The following is a 19,876-nucleotide window of genomic DNA, read 5'->3' on the forward strand; positions in this document are numbered from 1 at the left end:
CCTAGCGCCCCCACCTAGCTGCCTTCTGGGTTTCAGCTAGTGAGTTTCAGGTCCTTGAACAACACCTAGGACGTGCAAAACTTTTTCTCCCTAATCCTGGCAGAGAACAGTCCGAAGAGATCTCCCTCCACGTCTCCACCCGAATTCCCTCTCTTCTCCAGATTCCACCCGCTTCCCTCCTTCCCTCCGCCCCCGGCTCCGCCAGCCCAATCTGTCAGAGAAGTTGTGTACAAACTGCGCGGCCGCTCTGCGCGCGAAGCTCGTGGCCCGGGAGGGGTGCGGTCCGCCCGGCGGAGGCGGGGCCCTGGAAAGCTTCTCCCTCCTCATAGGCTAACCGCTCCGGTCTGGCCGGCCCCGTGGCCTCGGGATTCGCCGGGGCGCTGCCAATCTTTCCCGTAGGCCCCGCCCCTCCGGAGTTGGGTAAAATAAGAGGCGGGCGTCCTGTCAGCAGTCGCGGGGCAGGTACGCGCGCTCGCAGCTTTCTCGCAGAGACCTGCAGTGGCAGGAGCGGGCTCCGGGGAGCGGGGGAGCGGGGGAGCAAGGGAGCGCGGTTGGGGCGGGGCAGGAGAAAGTGTCCGCCCGGAGGACGTCGGCGTTTACGCGTGGCCAGCGGAAGAGTTTGGCTTTTCGTGCGCGCCTTCGAAAATCTCGCCTGCTGTGGGCTGAGGGGTCCGCCCGGAGCCCTCTCTCCTCCGCCCGCCGCCCCGTGCCGAGCTCGCAGGCCCGAGCCAGCGTGGGCGACGTGGGAAGCTCGTTCGACCTGCGCCCAGCGCCCGGAGCCGCCCCTCGAGTGCCCATGGCTACGCGGGTGCTGACTATGAGCGCCCGCCTGGGACCCGTGCCCCAGCCGCCGGCCCCGCAGGACGAGCCCGTGTTCGCGCAGCTTAAGCCCGTGTTGGGCGCCGCGAACCCAGCCCGCGACGCGGCGCTCTTCCCCGGCGACGAGCTGAAGCACCCGCACCACCACCCGCAGGCACAGCCCGCGCCGCCGCAGCCGCCGCAGCCGGCGCCGCCGCCCGCCGCGGGCCCGCGGCTGCCCGCCGAGGAGCTGGTCCAGGTAGGAAGAGGCGCTCCCCTCCCTCCGCCTCCCTCCCGGAGTTCGGGCGTGTCCCGCCGCTGCGACGCGCGGGCGACAGGGGCCGCTCCAGGCTGGGGCGCGCGTCGGGGCGCACCGCGGGCCGGGGCTGGGGGGAGAGCCCCGCCCTGCCCTCCTGGTCTGGGCACTGGCGTTTCGCAGAGAGAAGGTGGGGGGACCTGAAGAGGGGTGTCCCAGAGCAATCTGCCCTGGCGGTTCTGTCCCGGAGAGCTTAAGGAAGGAACTGGTGCTCAGTTGCACCTTAGTTGTTTTTCTTCCATTTGGGGGATGAAACCTCATACCTCACGCCCGACTTGACTTCAATTCCTCGTGTCTCTTTAATCCCCCCTCCTGCCGCTGCCCTGGCCTTGGAGGCCCACCCCCTCTTCCCGCAGCGTCTCGGGTTCGGTGGGAACGCAAATAGGGGTGTTGGAGGGAGGCCCCTCCGGGTGCTAGTTTCCTATCCCTTGGTTCAGCCTGCTTTAGACGCGATCGTAGAGCTGCATTTGGTAAACGGGAGTTAGAAAAGCTAAGATGGTAGTAGAGCGCCTGTTTTTCCTTCAAAAGGAACACCGAAAAAAAAAGAGAGAGAGAGAGAGAGATCTGAGAGAGAGGCCAGGGGGTGTTGTTTTTTTCATGTGCGCGTAAATTTCCTCCCGGAGCCGCGTTGAAAGCTGGCAGTTGGCTTTTACACTTGCCCGGCAGCCGAATTAGAGCAACCGCCTGTTTCTTTCGCCCACGCAGGGAGTCATATAGCCCAGAAAAAAACTTCCCGGGACTTTTAGCCTGTCCCAAGGAAAAAAAAAAAATTGGAAGCATACCCACATGCAAACAGCTGGAAGAGCTAAAATCAGAAACCACTAACCACTACAGGAGCGAAGTGCACGAAAGGGTTTAGTTCGGTTTATTTCAGACGCTTCATTTAATAGCCCCTTGGTATACTGTGTTATTTGCTACCCATCTCCTACTCCGGGGGGTCTGAGAGTGTCGCGGTGCTGTGAAAGGGCAGTGGCATTTGTCAGAGATGTGACTCACAAGACAGGAGCGTTCATTTTTATTTTTAAATCGTGTCTATGCGGGACACCGGTCTCTGTTCACACCGAATGATACGGGGTCTGATATGAAAAGCCTTTGAAATCAAGTAGTAGCAAAAAAAAAATGACTGTATTATTCACAGGTTAAGATGCCGCGGTTAATGGTTCTATGAGTATCTAGTTGGGGTGCTTTTTTTCCTGCCGGAATTTCCTTTCAATGTTAAGAATTTTACAAGTTTGTTGTACTCGGAAAGAAGCTAGCTGCAAAACCCGAAAAGACTAGTTACAAGGTGGATTATGTCCAAAAAAGGACTGGCCTTTTGAAAACCATTTGGTTATTTGTCAGTTTTCTGCTTAGGAGACAGGAGAGGATCTGAGATGACTGAGCTTTTTACAGAGTGAGGGGGAATGTAGCATTGGCCCACTGAGGAGGACTCGATAAATGTTTTGCTGATGACTGTGCTGGCAATCCGCAGCCTCTCCCCACCCACTGGCCCCTTAGCACCACTCTACCAAGGGAATGGTTTTCCCCTAGGTAATTAAAGATCTGTTTCAGATAGGGATATGAATAGGAACATTTCATTATCATATTAACCAATTACAGAATCTGCTGATTAAAATCAACATTTAGATCAAACGGTGAACAGCAAAGTTGTTCTTTCAGTGGATACTATGTTTTGCTCAGGACATTTGCTTTTAAGTTTCCATTGAAGTATAAGCTGGAAAAGGCACTGAAATAGCCAAGGAATATGTTTCATATTAGATATTTCAACAATACCTATCCAAGCAAAAAGAAAAAAAAAAACAACCCTTTTCAAATATTATGGTTACGGTTTGCTGAGCTTTTAAAGACAATTTTTTTAAACATTGAGTTTACCTATATGCCACAAACCAGAATCAAGGTGGTTTGGCAGCATTACTGTTGGCAAAATATACAACAATACTGTATTTCAGTTGTAAACTTTTAGAGTAGAGAGGCAGGGAATCCTGCTTGTATGTGAGTAATAGCAAAGTATACTTTATTATTGCGTCAGAAAGGAATATTTTTTCTTTTTGCTTCCCTTTTTTTTTTTTTTCCTGGATTTGTCTCTTTCACTTTGTGTCTAGGGTTGCTTAGGAGCGACTTTACCAAATACTTGCTATACAAAGTTTCATAAGGTTTTCGGTGAACTGTTTTATTCCACGGTCGACAGATAAGCCTGATGCGTTTCGAAGCAACACTTAGGAGTCTGCCCTAGGACTTTTCACAGGGGTTGTTGGGGAAATTTTAATAAGCGCTGTTCGGCCTTCCCGAGACGATGAATTGGGTGGATTATACACGTTTGTATCTCCTCTTTTTTAGACGCGATGTGAAATGGAGAAGTATCTGACACCCCAGCTTCCTCCAGTTTCCATAATTCCAGAGCATAAGAAGTATAGACGAGACAGTGCCTCAGTCGTAGACCAGTTCTTCACTGACAGTGAAGGGTTACCTTACAGTATCAACATGAACGTCTTCCTCCCTGACATCACTCACCTGAGAACTGGCCTCTACAAATCCCAGAGACCGTGCGTAACCCACATCAAGACCGAACCTGTTACCATTTTCAGCCACCAGAGTGAAACGACGGCCCCTCCTCCGGCCCCGACCCAGGCCCTCCCCGAGTTCACCAGTATATTCAGCTCCCACCAGACCGCAGCTCCAGAGGTGAACAACATTTTCATCAAACAAGAACTGCCTACACCAGACCTTCATCTTTCTGTCCCTCCCCAGCAGGGCCACCTGTACCAGCTGCTGAACACACCGGATCTAGATATGCCCAGTTCTACCAACCAGACAGCAGTGATGGACACCCTCAATGTTTCTATGTCAGCTGCCATGGCGGGCCTTAACACCCACACCGCCGCCGTCCCGCAGACTGCGATGAAGCAATTCCAGAGCATGCCCCCTTGCACATACACCATGCCAAGTCAGTTTCTTCCCCAGCAGGCTACTTACTTCCCCCCGTCACCACCAAGCTCAGAGCCGGGAAGTCCAGATAGACAAGCAGAGATGCTCCAGAATCTAACCCCACCTCCATCCTATGCTGCTACGATTGCTTCTAAACTGGCGATTCATAATCCAAATTTGCCCGCCACCCTGCCAGTTAATTCCCAAAACATCCAGCCTGTCAGATACAATAGGAGGAGTAACCCCGATCTGGAGAAACGACGCATCCACTACTGCGATTACCCGGGTATGTGGCCTTACCTGCTTGAAGCATCAGTACCTGGGTTCAGGGTTTGTGTGTGTCTGTGTGCCGTTTTCAGCCTCAGGTTCCAAATTGACACGGGAGAATAGTGCTTGACAGTTTAAAAAAAAAAAAATTACCTATTCTGTTCTTGTCGCATCCCAGTCTGTGCCTTACCTGAACATGTAACCATTTAGTTACCAATAGCTTATCGCATGTATTAAGAAGGCTGGACTATTCTGGGGGGGGAGAAAAAGTTACTCTGGACTTTTTCTCCTTTAATATTAAATACATTAGAGTTTTGCTGCATTTACTTTTGTTGACCAGAGCAGTCTAAATTGGATTTTTTAAAATTCTAAATTAGGTGCCCTGAAAAGGGATTATGTTAAGTGAGGTAGGGGAAAATCTCACGAAGAGTAGGCTGCTGCGAGACTGTCTACAGAGTGGATTTCCAGGGTAGTTCTGATAGCATACAGCGTATGTTCATTCTTGAATGAGATACGTGGCCCAAAATATAAATTGACGACAGTAATGAATAGATCTACAAGTTGCTGGCATAAGCTAGTTTATGATTAATACAGGGTATAATTTATTGACTGCAGTACATGATATGGCATGACATACTCAATGAAAAAAAAAACCCAAGAAATGTGGGAGTACAGAAAATTGCAGTCGTCTTGGATAATGGTTTAACGTTGTCAGCTCTAGAGCCACTGAAACTTTTTAAATCCCGAAGCATGTGTTACTAGTATAAAGCACCTACTGGTAGAAACACCAATTTCCCATTTGGGGCTTGGCTTGATTGTCTGTGATCTTTGCGCTAAAGTGGTACATAAAGCACATCACTTTATACCTTTAATAAAGTAACAGGGGAGTGCTCTTTAAAACATCTCTTAAAACTGAAGCTTCAAATATCTGATCTTGCATGAGAGATTTCTTCTTTCACGCCAGATTTTAAACACTGAATCATCAAAATGTGGAGATCTCAAAAGGATCTCCAGAATGACACGCTCTTCTTCTCCTTTATTTTAGGCTGCACCAAAGTTTATACAAAGTCTTCTCATTTAAAAGCTCACCTGAGGACTCATACTGGTATGTAATTTTCTTGTTAATTCTGTGAGTTGTGTAAATAGCATAAGTGGTATTCAGCCTTTTAAAAGCCAACACATGTTTGATCTCTTCTTTCTTCTGTCAACTCTTATTTTTTAATGGCCTACCTTTGCAGCACTGGCTTGGCTCAAAATTCAGTTCACTGAAAAAGTCTGGTTCCAGGAAGGCTGATGTTCCCTCACTGAGGCCTGGCCCTGTCACCTCACACAGAATTAATTGCCCAAAAACATAAACACCGATGTTTACTAATGGATTTTAAAACTTTAATGGCACTGCCATTCCTATCTTGAAGGGAAAAAAATGGAACTCATTTTCTCCCTCCGTAACAAATCTGTCAGCTTCTGTGAAGCTATATCAAACCCTGAAACCCTTTTCCATTTTGCATGTAAAGCATAACTGCTTAAAACATTATCTTTAGTTTTACCTTCTGCCTAAAATATCTGTGCTTAGCATGTTTTCCGTGCTTGGTGAGAGGTAGGGAGGAAATTGCAGAGTATTAAAATCAGGCAAAGCCAGGGTCGCGGGTCCCATCCCAGCCCATGTTTTATGCATTCGAGAGACTTTATCCTTATTCTGGCTTGTATCTCATCCGTGTTTAAAATGTTTAGCCCCTATAATTTTATAAATACTTACCTCATCACATCCATACAATCATTTAAAATGCTTTTTAATTTTAGAACTTTATTTCAGAACTCGTTTTAGGATGGAAACGAAATGCTATAAAAAAGCCATAAATACCCAGAGTATTTTCCAATATATAGGTGGTTACTGTTTGTGATTTTCTTAAAAGGGTAGCCCTAAAGGAAAGAACCTATACGAAACGGTTGTGTTGTGTTTTTTTTTTTTTCCCCTCTCTGCAAATGCAGCCTTAACCTAAAGTTCAAAGAATAAGTTTCCTAATAAAAGCAATGACCTAGCAAAATGTTTTATTCCATCATTGCTATGGAAACCAAAGTATTCAACAGTTCCTTTGAATGGGTTGTTGGATTAGTGTGAGGACTTGAATCTCCTCAGGCTAGATGTTACTATGGAAATTGAGTTTTGATAAATGAAGTAGTTATCTCTAACTGCTGCATTAAAAAGTAAAAGCCTTTGAACAAAGGTCAGTGCTGAGATAGAGCTCTGGGTGGGGGGAGTGAGGTTGCAGACATTTTGTGTGCATGTTAGGAGGTATTGCTTGATAACTGGGCGATAAATGCTACTTACTGAAATCCAAATAGTGTCAGGCCACAACCCGGTAGATTCCAGGGCTCTCTGAAAAAATTGCTTTTAAAAAAAAAAGACATCTCATGTATTTATCAGTGAAACAAATAGGTTGTTTTGGGCCCAAGTTTTTCAGGTACAGGCAAATTGAACTCTTTGAAAGGAAAGGTCCTACCTCGCTCAGGAGCCCCAAATCAAAGTTATTATTTATAGTTATATAAATTAAACAAACACCTGTTAAGCATATAAAACACAATCCGAAGTTTCCAAAATACAAATGACAAGGCCATGGAAACATTCCATACCAAACTATCCTTTTATAGAATATATGTTATATTAAAAGAAGGGAAATGTGGGGGAAAAAAATTTTTTTTAACCTGAATTTTGATTAAGGGGAAGAGGAAGTAACTTCAAAATGTTCCAAATCTTGTTTTTTCTTCTTTGTCCGTCCTTGAAATGAGCGATAGGAAGAAGGGAACACGTTTCTCCTGGGGTTAAAGTCTCCTAATAAAAGAGGAGTGTGATTCCATGTAACGATGTAATCAACTGTTTATGGCCGAGATGCAGTCAGCGTATCTAAATGGCCTTGCAACCCCCTGTCAGGGTTTAGTCCTTATACCTGGGATTCTGGAACTTGACCTGCTAGCTGAGAAATTTAATAGTAGGTGTCTTAACAATGTACCAATAAAAATTAAAAGCAAAACAAAGCCACAGAAAGCACCCCTCACTAAAAAAGACGACAGAGGCCGAGTTTGGGTCCCAGGCATTGACTTTTTCAAGTCAATGTGTGGCCATCGGCATCTAATGAGCGAGACCCTGTAATCCAGTTTAATAAAGTTTTGTTTGATAGGCTTTCAGATGCCTTGGGGAGGGCCTGTGGCAGACCTGTTCATCTGGCTAAACCCGTTCTTGGGTAATCATAGAGCATTGAGGTTGTTTTCTCCTCATTTCTAGTTTCTAGACAATGCCTTTTAAAATCACCTGGGCGCTCTCCTTGCATCCTCCCCACCCTGCCTGTTGTTTTTTAATGAATGTAGCTGAATCCAGCACAGTCTTGTTTTCTTCTTCCTTTAAAGGCCCAGGTATTTCTAAATAACTTCTCTCCTGTCATAGCTTTTTTGTTTTCTTTCTGTCTGGGTCCCTCCTCACCTCCACCTCTGACCATTTGTGTTTTTTTCAATTTGTAATTTTTTTTGGGGGGGGGTGGCTTTTGTCCTTTTAGGGCCGCACCTGTGGCATATGGAGGTTCCCAGGCTTGGGGTCTAATCGGAGCTGTTGCCATCAGCCTAGGCCAGAGCCACAGCAACTCGAGATCCGAGCTGTGTCTGCGACCTACACCACAGTTCACGGCAGCGCCAGATCCTTAACCCACTGAGCAAGGGCAGGGACCGAACCCGCAACCTCATGGTTCTTAGTCGGATTCAGTTCCACTGCGCCAGGGCGAGAACTCCACCTCTGACCATTTGTAATGGGACTTTGAAAACAGTTAATATCGAAATATCGATCCTCTATTTGATGTAAAGAATCACTTTTTAAATGGATTGCCATTTTGCAGGCAGTGTGAAGCACCCTAGGATTTCTTGGGGATATAATTGTAATTGCTTTAAAATGTCAAGTTACCTTATGTTTTAAAAACGATTTAAGCAATTAAAACAACCTACGCCTGAGTTCTATTTAATTGCTTATTCTGGATTTTTAGATTGTAAATGCTTCTTGACTTGAAAATTGAACATAAGAAAATAGTCCTTCTAAAACAAGACCTTTTTTAAAATAATTGGGGATGAAAGAGTAGAAAATAGCAGTTCCTTAAACCAGGAGTCTTATAGCATTCAAGTTTTTATAAGTTTGTACCCTTTGACTTCTTTATTCAGAAAGAATATACAAATATTACAAAGTTCTGTTTTTGGATGGTTAGACAAAAATGCCTGAAATAGACATTGCCTCTATTCTGGAAAAAAAAAAATTGCATTTCACTTAAAAACATGCTGTGTCTTTATATGCATTCGATAACATACCTAGAGGTCTACAGAGTTCCCTTTGTATATGTGTGTGGGGGGGTGTTTGTGTGTGTTGTGGTATGTATATAGACGTCATGCCTCTGGTGAGAAATAATTATGACTGCTTCCAGGCAGAGTGTGTATTTCCAAATGAAAATATTTGTACTTTTAATAACATTTAAATACAAACCTTCTATGAACATTCTACTGAAATTTGTGTAAGCCTCATGATGCATGTAGGGGGCTTTATCCTTTGCCATCATTTAGAAGTTGCTCCCAACTACCTTTATAAAAAAGAGATTCACATATCATTTTGGCCTTATAAATGAAGAGGATGAGTAGAATATTCTGCTGCAGCCAGTAGTATAGTTGTTCTGCTCATACCTCTTATTGTGTTTTAATTTTGTAGTGACTTTTTTTTTTTTTTTGGTAATGATTTTAAAAACTTCTGAGCACAGGCTTGCGGGCCAAAAATAGGAAAAAAAATAAGACTCTCTACAAGGAAAAATTTGCAAGAAATTAAAAAAAAAAATCTTATCAACCCGATACTGGTTTCTTGGTATACCTGAGTAGCAGAAGTTGAAATACAGCTTTTATTTTACACTGGGTGTGGAAATTTCTTTGAAAATTGTATTTACACTTTAGTAAAAAAGTTCTTTCTTTCTTTCCAAAGAAAGAGTTCTGAAAAAGTAAATAGTGAACTCAGTACCAATGTCTGAAATCTGAGTAGTTTTGGTCATGTGTGCGGCCGTGCATTTAACCCCTAGAGCATAGGCTAAAGCAGTTGGGAAAATAGGGTACGGTAAGATTTTAGGGTCATTCTCAGCTTTCTGGAGCAGGGCAGAAAATGAGCAATTGGACAGAGTCTAAGCAGCACACACACTTGGCTCCAGGATCCCTTAGACCCAGACTCTGTGCCCAGGGCTGTTAACGTGTGTACCAAGTGATCCCAGAACGGCTTGCCATGGGTTGACAGCAAAGGACAATTAAAACACCCCTGCAGGAGTTCCCGTCGTGGCGCAGTGGTTAACGAATCTGACTAGGAACCATGAGGTTGCGGGTTCGATCCTTGGCTGTGCTCAGTGGGTTAAGGATCTGGCATTGCCGTGAGCTGTGGTGTAGGTCGCAGATGCGGCTCGGATCCTGAGCTGCTGTGGCTCTGGCGTAGGCTTGTTACTCTATGTACTTGAAAATACATCATCCCTGCCAGAGATTTACTGTTAAGTATTGATTTTTAGTTTCGGTTTAGGTCCTAAGAAGTCTTTGGATAATAAATTCTTGTCTAGTTCTTTGCTCCTCACTTACTGTCCATTAAATATATTAGGTATAGGTTTTTAATTTTACCATACTGACCACGTTGATAATACAATTACTTTCATTTGTAGCACTTCCCCACAGAAATTAAACGTTCAAAATGTTCTGAGTTGGAGTTCCTGTCATGGCACAGCAGAAACGAATCCAACTAGGAACCATGAGGTTGCAGGTTCGGTCCCTGGCCTAGCTCAGTGGGTTAAGGATCCTGAGTTGCTGTGGCTGTGGTGTAGGCCGGCAGCTGTAGCTCCAATGAGACCCCTAGCCTGGTAACCTCCATGTGCTGCAGGTGCGGCCCTAAAAAAAAAAAAAAAAAAAGTTCCGAGTTACTCTTTTTTGGGGAGGGACCTGTAGGAAGTGGTAACTATGGGGAGGACTCCATTTCCTTGGAAAACTATTTAGAATTTAGGTCAGCATAAGCTTTTATATATACATGGCCTTAATGGAGATTATGCAATTTGGATGTAGAGATCGATATTGCTTAAATGTGTAACCTGTGTTATTGGTGGAGGTGAAAAGGTTTCACAGGATGAAGTTATTTGGTACTTAGTGATTTTTTTCTTTTGAGTCTATATTTGAAAACCATGTAGGAAAAAGTATCACATTATGCCTGTGTTATATGTTGCTAAACATTCTTTCACGTTCTTTTCATTTGTAGCTTTGAAACTTACCTGTATTGAAAATTTCAAGTTAACCTAAAAAAAAAAAATAGTAACTTTTAAAAAAGAGTTTCTCTGGTTCAGACCCCTGGAAAGGTATTTATGAGCATAAGGCTTAGAAACAGTTGCTTTTTAATGACTCACTGAGAAGATTAAACTTTGCTTCTGGGATTTGTTCTTTCATCTGAAAAACATTTACATAGGAAATTGATTAAACGTTGTGAGATGATAAAGGGTAAGAAGTGTAGCTTGATTAATCAAACATTTTTGACTGATCTTGTGGAAAATCCAAAGAGAATCTCTTCCTCTCTTTTGTGTTTATAAATCAGTGGGAGAACCTAGTGCATAAGTAGATTAAATAGAATTGCTGAGATAGAAACATTTAGCAGTGAAAGTAGAATGTAATGTTTTTTAAAAGTCATGATGTAATCACCAAAGGTTTTTACTTCGGCAGGTTTTTTTAGGGCCGAGCCCTCAGCATATGGAAATTCTCTGGCTAGGGGTCGAATCGGATCTGCAGCTGCCAGCCCACACCACAGCCACAGCAACGCCAGATCAGAGCCACATCTGCGACCTACACCACAGCTCACAGCAGCGCTGGATCCTTGAACCCACCAAGAGGGTTCGAACTCAAGTCCTCATGGACACTAGTTGGGATCGTTACTGCTGATCCAGGAACAGGAACTCCTGGCACATATTTTTAGTTCTATAGAATGTAGTAGCTGTTTACTTGATGGCCTATATCTTTTCAGGGGAAAGATTAGAAAGAACATAATGTCTTACTTTCATAAAAGGATCTCTGTAGCAGCGTTCCTATTCTGTCAGCCTGCATTTATATTCAAGGGATCTCTGCCTACTCTGATTAAGGAGGAGTTGCTGTTTTAGAAGTCTCCTGTAGGTAACTTTCATGAGAAACATCTGGGCAGAAGAATACACTGTTGACCTTAAATACAAAGCTTGAAGAGTTAAGAGGAATCTCCTGGTGAAAATAACCATGATAAGGGCAAATTAAAGGAAAGGCTGTCCAGCACTCCTTCAGTGTTAGAAAAATGAAAAGGTAGAATTTTTCTATTTTGGTTAAAAAAAGAAAAGGTAAAATATTTCACTCTACTTTTTAAAAAACTCACTTTGGGCTCTTCTTACAAGAAAGTGAATGTTGGCTTTTCGTCAGGAGACTCAGGAATTGGGATTTCATTAACATCAGTTATGATAGAGGATGTTTCCCCTTGGTTTTGTCCAGAACCCTTAGGAGAAGTAGCAGAGGAGCTTAGGAGCCTGGAGGTTGGAGCTGCTGGGGTAGAGATGGTGGCCCTTGACAGTGACGGTGGCCCTTGACAGATGCCCACACCTGTTCCCCTTTAGATTCAGCAAATCACTGCTCTCCCGCCCCGGAAGTTCCCTGGTTGCCTTTGGCCGGCACTGGGGGCTCTAGAACTCGTGGGTTTTCATCACATCCAGTTCAATTCTGAAAAAGAACTCATTGACATAGAGTTTATGTATCCTTGTGCAACTTCAGGATGGATGGAAAACTGATTCTGAGCATGTCCTTCTGAAGAGGCCAAAAGCATGGTTCTCACCTAAGTGAACATTTAGTCAGATTTGGCTCAGTGGTCCTCGGCCAAACAGAATCAGCCAAGGCCCTGCTATAGGCAGGGCCATGGAAGAAGAGAGACAATATGGTAGACTCCTCACTGTAGAGGACTCTTAACTGTCTTTTCCCTCCTTTTCATTACTTGGGCCAAACGTGATTGTTGTCGAGGTGCAGTAGTGTGGCAGTACAGCTGAAATAAAAGACGGTCCCTTGTCTTTGAGGAATTATGCAAAGCTAGTTAAGGAGGCAAAATACAGCGATTTGGAGCAATATCTGTGCAAGTGCAAATCGTTTTAAAACAAATTTGGGTGCTGATGGGGATACAAAGAAGTGGAATGATCTCTTGGGCTGTTCAGAGGTTTTCTGGAAGGAATCAGGGGAGTCAGATTTTAAAGAAAGGGATAAACACAAATGAGCCAATAGGGAGAAAGAAAGGAATTTTTTAATATATCCTTTGAATTACTTTCCTTAAAGTGGGTACATTGTTGACAGGGATACAGTATCTCATAAACATTAGATGCATATGCAAATACTAATAATACACACCTTTGAAGTGAACTGCCTACCCTCTGTTGCCAAGTATGGGAGACGTGTTGCAATGACCTTTAATAAAAGGATTTTCTAATGGAAAATTACTGGCATACATGTATAAAAATATAAATTAATGAGCCCGAATCATCCTACCCTACATGTTTTTTAAGATAGCTAATATTTCCCCACAAATTTCTTTAATCTTGGGATTAATGCTTCCCTTGTTTTTCCCTTTTACTAGAGTATATATTGCTTCCAGCTCTAAATTCTATAAGTCTCTATGGACGAGAAAAGAGCTAATTATTATTGAATTGCATGAAAATATTCTCCTCCTGAAATAAGCTCATTTTTAGCCTAAAGGCCTCAGAAATTCTAAGAATTAAAATTAAGTGCTGACTATTGAAATAACTTATTCCAGTTTAACAGTTTGCATTGTTTTGGTTGTCACAATAGAATATGGATTTTAAGCTCTTTGAGGCCAGAGACCAAGTCTTATTTGTTGTGTTTGCAAGTCACTTAGGACAGGTTATGTTCATTTACTACAAGTTACACGCCACTAAACATTGACTTTAAATTCTGATGGTTTTTGGCCTCTGTCAGATGTAATTGATTGGATTTCAAGCATCAGGAAGGAAACCAGATGTGCAAAGATGCTGTAATAAACTTTTAAAAAGTTACCTAAATTAGCTATTTTAAGACAAACATTTCCATGTAAGCTATTTGTCTTTTGTTAGAAGACTACATGTAGAGCCTTGTAGGGAAAGGCCTTGACTTCAGCAGAGGAGAGAAACTTTTTTCTCATTCCATTGTGGTAAATTCAAAAGTCATTTTATATCTATTCATCAGAGGAAAGAAAAGCTTTTAGTTCATCACCGAAGCCTTCAAATACTTGGAGTTCCCTTGTGGCCCAGTGGGAATGAATCCGACTAGTATCCATGAGGATGCAGGTTTAATGCCTGGCCTCACTCAGTGGGTTAAGGATCCAGTGTTGCCGTGAGCTGTGGCGTAGGTCACAGATGCAGCTTGGATCCTGCATTGCTGCAGCTCCAGTGCAACCCCTAACCTGGGAACTTGTATATGCTGAGGGCGCAGCCCTAAAAAGCAAAAAGAGGGGGGGAGGAGCAAAAATTAAAAAGACTGCAAATACTTGGCAAACATTCTGCTAGCCCCACTGACGTTCATTTAACCTAGGGTGAAAGAGCGGCAAAATTAGGTGATAGCTGGGGATGATTAGTTCCAGCCTAGAATAGCTCTTGGGACCCCCACAGGTCCTGAAAAGCAGGTCTCCACGGAGGGCAGGCTTGGCCAGGCTGTGTCCTCTACTAAGGACAGTCTGGGGCTTAAGGCCGGCTCTGAGTCCATTTAAGGTAGTCCTTATTTGACCTTCATAGGTGGCTTTAGAATCTTTACCTAAACTTGAGCAGTATCTGTGTGTTCCTTAAATCATCCCTCTAGAGCACACGGGCCTTTGCTAAGGGAGGATGTGAGGAGGACATTAAGGAAAAGGGACAGGCGAGGATTCTCAGCGCTTCTAACTCCCTGGAGTTCCCCGGAGGGTAAATGAAATAACGATCTGGCCTGTGTGCTCAGGCTCTGTTTTGGCCTGCTCCCTCCTGCGCCTGGGAGTGTTTCTGCTTAACATTTTAGTAAGCTAGACTACTTGACTTCATCAGTGTGGACAATAGGTGTGTTGAACTTAACATTTTTAAAAAAGAGGAGAGATTCCTCCTAAGATGGTCCTAGTGATCTTAAAATAGGGTGAGAAAGTACATACTTTGAGTTAAAGCTGAAGCTTTGTTTTGCATGCTGTACGAATCTGTCACTTTTTTTTCCTTTTTGCCTTTGGAAAGTTTCACATTAGCAGCATGAGAACTTAAAAATACAGTTGATGTTGAAAGAGCTTAACTAAATATTTTAAATTGGTGGTATTGGAAAGAGATTCTGTAAAAATCCAATTAAACTTTTGAACGCTCTATCCTGTTGAAATAACTTAAAGGAAGTCAGTTTGGTTTCCCAGAAGTACTATGCATAGTGTTTCTGGCTAAGGAAGAAAGGCCTGAATCTGCTACTTGGCTAGAAATTGGGTACCAGCTTCCTCTACAATGTTTTACTTGAGGGGTGTTGACACTTGAACAAATCCCATAGAAACTGCCCCAAGTGGGGAATAGTTGTCCTTGCTTTTATGGTAAAGCCCTGAGCCCATAACTAATATCCAGACACTGGTAGTATTCTTGGCTCTAGAATCTATAGATGCGCATAAATTGAGCAAAACCCCAAATGTTTTCAGAACTTGAATGGCTACCGTTTTTCAACTAATCAGTCAACTCAACTTTAAAAAATATTGATGCAGTTTATTGCTTCATAGCCAATAAAAATAGTGAACAAAAAGAGTCTAGTGTCCCTTGTTTCTTAAATAAACTTTGCAAATGCAGATCTGTTGCTGCTATTTAATTATTCAAGTCAAAAGACTAGAATGACTTCTTTTAAAATTGGGGCACTTCAGGAATTTTTTCCCCTAGCCTCAGACATCAAAAATAACTTTCTCCTTCCATTAAATGACAGTGAGGTATTTAACCAACACGTTTGTTTTGTGATTTATTTTTCATGAGGAACAAAAACAAGCACTTGGGTGCAAGAAGTTCATTTTTTTCAGTGGGATTGATATGGACAAGAGTGATCGCTACATTTACTCCCAGTATTAAAACATTTCTATGTATCAAACAGATTGTGAATGTGAGTTGATGTATGTTTAAAAGGTTTAAGTCTCTTAGCCTCTTAGAATTTACTATGAGGAAAAACAAAATGGGGTGTGCCTTATTTAAGTGGAGTGGTAGGAACCAAAAAGGGAATTAAAAACAAAAAAAATACTTGTGTCTTGGTTCTGAGCTAGAGGAGAGAGAGGAAAGGTAGCTGGGAGATGCATAGCACGGGAACTGAAAGACATCTGGGACGTCACTGGAACAAAATTCAAAGGGCTCTTCTGCCCTTTCCTCCTTTGTCCTTCTGGGATTTTGTTTAGGAGGCAGAGTGGTTATTAGGACAGCAAGATATATTAACCTCGAGCTGTAGAAATCTCAGTTGACGGTGAACAATGTCTTTTAAAATTTGGACTCAGCTGAGTAACCTTACGACTTCCTGAATTTGATCTACTGCTAAATCAGGCAGAAAGGTAGTTGAATTTCACTGTGGTACGAAGTCGCCAGTGTTCAAAGCAAATCTGAGGCTCTTCCCTTGCAGAAGCACCTTTTTTTAAAAAAAAAGGAATTTAGGAGTCTGGCTATTCATTTTTAAAATGGTATCCATTTAAAACTCAGCAGCCAGCCAACAGTACTTTAACATGCAAATTTATCTCAAACTCTCATCTTAAAGAGATGCAAAGAATTATAACAAAGTAAAGCTTAACTATAGGAACTACTAGTCAATGCTCGGTGAAAGATTCTTAGGTTTGGGAATTTATTTTGAGGGATACATGAACACAGGCTCTTACTCAAATAGCATTAATTAATTCCAAAACTGGGCAATTATAATAGACCGCATCATAATTATTGCATATTTTTTCCCAAAGGGAACATTAATTTTATTTGTATATCAAAGGTATACAATGATTTGGGACAGTTGCACAAAGCTGGAAGGTGGTTTGGAGTGTGGAGCAGCAAAGGCCTCTGGGGGGTTTCTTTGGGCCCCACTGAGGGCAGGCCATATTGAGTAGTTTTGAAAGATTAGCATCCAGCAAAACTTGAGACAAAAGCAAGAATAATATAAACGCAAGGGTGAGGGAGGTGCCTGGGGTGGTGGCTCAGATATCAGTTCACTGTTTAAGTGAGGAGAGCTGTGAAAGAACAGGAAGATGGAATGATTAGAGGCTTTAAAAATACATAGTACACACATAAAGCTCTGTAAGATCTGACGTTTTTTGTTTTGGTGACTGTTGTTATCCTAAGCATTCAGGACAGTGCCTGGCATCTAACATACATTTGAATAGATTTGCCTCTGGCTGAAAAATAGGTGTGATATACGATGTGTGCTGGAGTGATAGTCCATTTTGGAAGGTCATTTGATCAGGCTACCTGGCTTCTGTGCTGGACGTTTCAGGGCAGCTAATTGAGAAACTTTTAGGATCCCGTTACTGAAGCCAAGGATGACAGTTGTGGTCCATTACATTCATAGTATCGGTGATGTGAGCGGCTCCCTCTTGCAGTCTTGGAGCCATTAGCCCTGCCCCAATGGAACTGGGGTTTGTTGGTGTAGAAATTGTATTGGCACAACAGTGATCAAGCCGCCCAAGCTCATCTTAGACATTTCATGGATTTATAGCTGCAGGAGCAGCAGTCCATCAACATAAGAGCACTGATTGATTCATCCTGCACATTTCAAGTTTCCATTTGCCCATTCTTCAAGGTGCACAATACTCTCGGCTTAATGTAATTAAGTTCTATCCTGTGGAACAGGGACTCTCTGCACCGAGTATTCAGTTCCTCATGGAATCCACACACTTGGAGCATGCGTTTGAGAAAAAAACCCTTGGCAGTCAGGACTACCTGTGTCTGTCTTGCGAGCTGCCCCCCTCACCACCTCCTCTTGTTCCCTTGACACAGGCGAGAAGCCCTACAAGTGCACCTGGGAAGGCTGCGACTGGAGGTTCGCGCGCTCGGACGAGCTGACCCGCCACTACCGCAAGCACACGGGAGCCAAGCCCTTCCAGTGCGGCGTGTGCAACCGCAGCTTCTCCCGCTCTGATCACCTCGCCCTGCACATGAAGAGGCACCAGAACTGAGCCGCCTCGCAGCGCTGCGCCCATGTATCGCCCGCCGCCGCCGCCGCCGTGCAGCTCACTTGGCAAAATCCTAAACTACAAACTTAACTCTATATATAAAAAAAGAAAACGACAACAAAAAACTGGAAATGTATATTTTGTATATTTGAGACAACAGGGAATACATTGTATTGATACCAAAGTGTTTGGTCCTTTTCAGAATCTGGAATGCTCGCTGTAACCAACCCGCTTTTACCCAAGCAGATCCCATCATCTCAGACAGGCAGCCCCATCTCAAGCCTGGGCAGGGGGTGCAGGGTGTGTGGGCAAAGTTCTTCCCCCAAACACCACCACTTGATGTGACAGTGTTTAGTAACTAAGTCAGTTGGGAGACATAGGAAGCCTGGATTGTGTGTCAAGATTTTCCTTGACATCAGAGGAGTTTTTTCAATAGTAGTTAATTCTTTAGAGGTGCACAGCATACCTGGCAATTCACAAATAGCCATTGAACAAATGTGTTGTTGGTTTTTTTTTTTTTAAATATGAGTTGCCTATATTTGCTATTCAAAATTTTGTAAATATGCAAATCAGCTTTATAGGTTTATTACACGTTTTCTAAGAGTCTTTGGGAAAAAAAATCATAATTCTTTTGAAAATAACCATGAGTACATTTACAGTTAGAATTTGTGGTGAGATACAGCTTAAAACCTTAACCAAATTCATTTCTCTAGGGCGAAGAGAGAATAATCATTCAAATGGACTTCAGAAACCGATTTCATGCACTGATTAAAATGGGATTGTTTATTTTAAATATGACCGACATTTTGTATGAATTGTGAACTCAAGAGCTTAAAGATAGTTACACCACACAACAGTGAAACCTTATAGTAAGCTAAAGAGTGTCATTTTTAAAAAGAAGGACTTAGGTAGTTTTCACATACATGGCAATGTTGAATTTATGATGCCGTTTTCAGACACGGAAACGCTGAATTTATGATGCCGTTTTCTTGTGCAGTACCGTTGGTTAGATGCCAATTTATGTGGACTTTGCATGTAATATACAGTGAGACACAGTAATTTTACCTAAATTACAGTGCAGTTTAGTTAATCTCTTGTTAATACTGACTCAGTGTCTGCCTTTAATTATAAATGACATGTTGAAAACTTAAGGAAGCAAGTGCTACATATATGCAATATAAAATAGTAATGTGATGCTCATGCTGTTAACCAAAGGGCAGAATAAATAAGCAAAATGCCAAAAGGGGTCTTAAATGAATGAAAATTTAATTTTGTTTTTAAAATATTGTTTATCTTTATTTATTTTGTGGTAATATAGTAAATTTTTTTAGAAAATTTTCATAACTTGATAAATTATAGTTTTGTTTGTTAGAAAAGTTGCTCTTAAAAAACATGTGTAAATAGATGACAACGGTGTAAATATTTTGTAAGAGGCTTCAAAATGTTTATACGTGGAAACATACCTACATGAAAAGCATAAATTGGTTGCTGTTTTGCTTCTTTTTCCCTCTTATTTTTGTATTGTGGTCATTTCCTATGCAAATAATGGAGCAAACAGCTGTATAGTTGTAGAATTTTTTGAGAGAATGAGATGTTTATATATATAAATGACAATTTTTTTTGGAAAATAAAAAGTGCCTAAAAGATACATGTCGTACCTTCCTTCTTTACCTAGAGCAAAACCAATGAGCAGATTCCTTTTTCATAACCTTTAAAAGGCTCTCTTTTATCCTGACAGTTAAACCAATTCCCACCTTTGTTTAAGACAAAAGAGGAATTTGTTTTTAAAATATTAGACCTGTAAAGGGAGGCCTACTTCATGAACGCTGATTTTTTTTTTTTTTAATCCTTTCCATTGGACACATATTGTACCTTTTCATTAGTTGAGAGCGTTGTAGAGGTAACTCGTATATCCTATATTCTTTTCTTTTTTCTTTTTCTTTTTTTTGGTCTTTTCTAGGGCTGCATCCGTGGCATACTCCCAAACTAGGAGTCTCTTCAGAGCCGTAGCTGCCGGCCTACACCAGAGCCACAGCAACATGGGATCCGAGCTACAACCTACACCACAGCTCATGGCAACGCCGGATCCTTAACCCAATGAGCAAGGCCAGGGATCGAACCCGCAACCTCATGGTTCCTAGTCAGATTCATTAACCACTCAGCCACGACAGGAACTCCTATATCCTAATTTTATTGTCAGATAAACAGCACAATAACTGGGTTTTTAACTCCCTCCCCCACCTTTTTTTTTCTTAGTCACACCCCAGGCATATGGAAGTTCCCTGGTCAGGGATTGAATTCAGGCACAGCTGCAGCTTCAACCTATGCCATAGTTGCAGCAATCCCTGATCCTTAACCCACTGCCACAGTGAGAACTCCTTTTT

The 19,876-nt window shown here is 42.6% G+C and overlaps 1 protein-coding gene across 1 annotated transcript; it reads left to right on the top strand.

Annotated features, from left to right (window-relative positions):
- The first annotated feature begins 238 nt into the window (after window positions 1-238).
- Window positions 239-19,138, top strand: KLF5 (KLF transcription factor 5). Its single transcript, XM_047756128.1, has 4 exons — window positions 239-1,057; window positions 3,452-4,325; window positions 5,352-5,411; window positions 17,317-19,138. The coding sequence occupies exons 1-4, from the start codon at window positions 797-799 to the stop codon at window positions 17,493-17,495; spliced, it is 1,374 nt and encodes a 457-aa protein (XP_047612084.1). The 5' UTR covers window positions 239-796; the 3' UTR covers window positions 17,496-19,138.
- Window positions 19,139-19,876: the final 738 nt, after the last annotated feature.

The sequence above is a fragment of the Phacochoerus africanus genome, chromosome 13, assembly GCF_016906955.1.
Source record: "Phacochoerus africanus isolate WHEZ1 chromosome 13, ROS_Pafr_v1, whole genome shotgun sequence".
Taxonomy (NCBI): domain Eukaryota; kingdom Metazoa; phylum Chordata; class Mammalia; order Artiodactyla; family Suidae; genus Phacochoerus; species Phacochoerus africanus.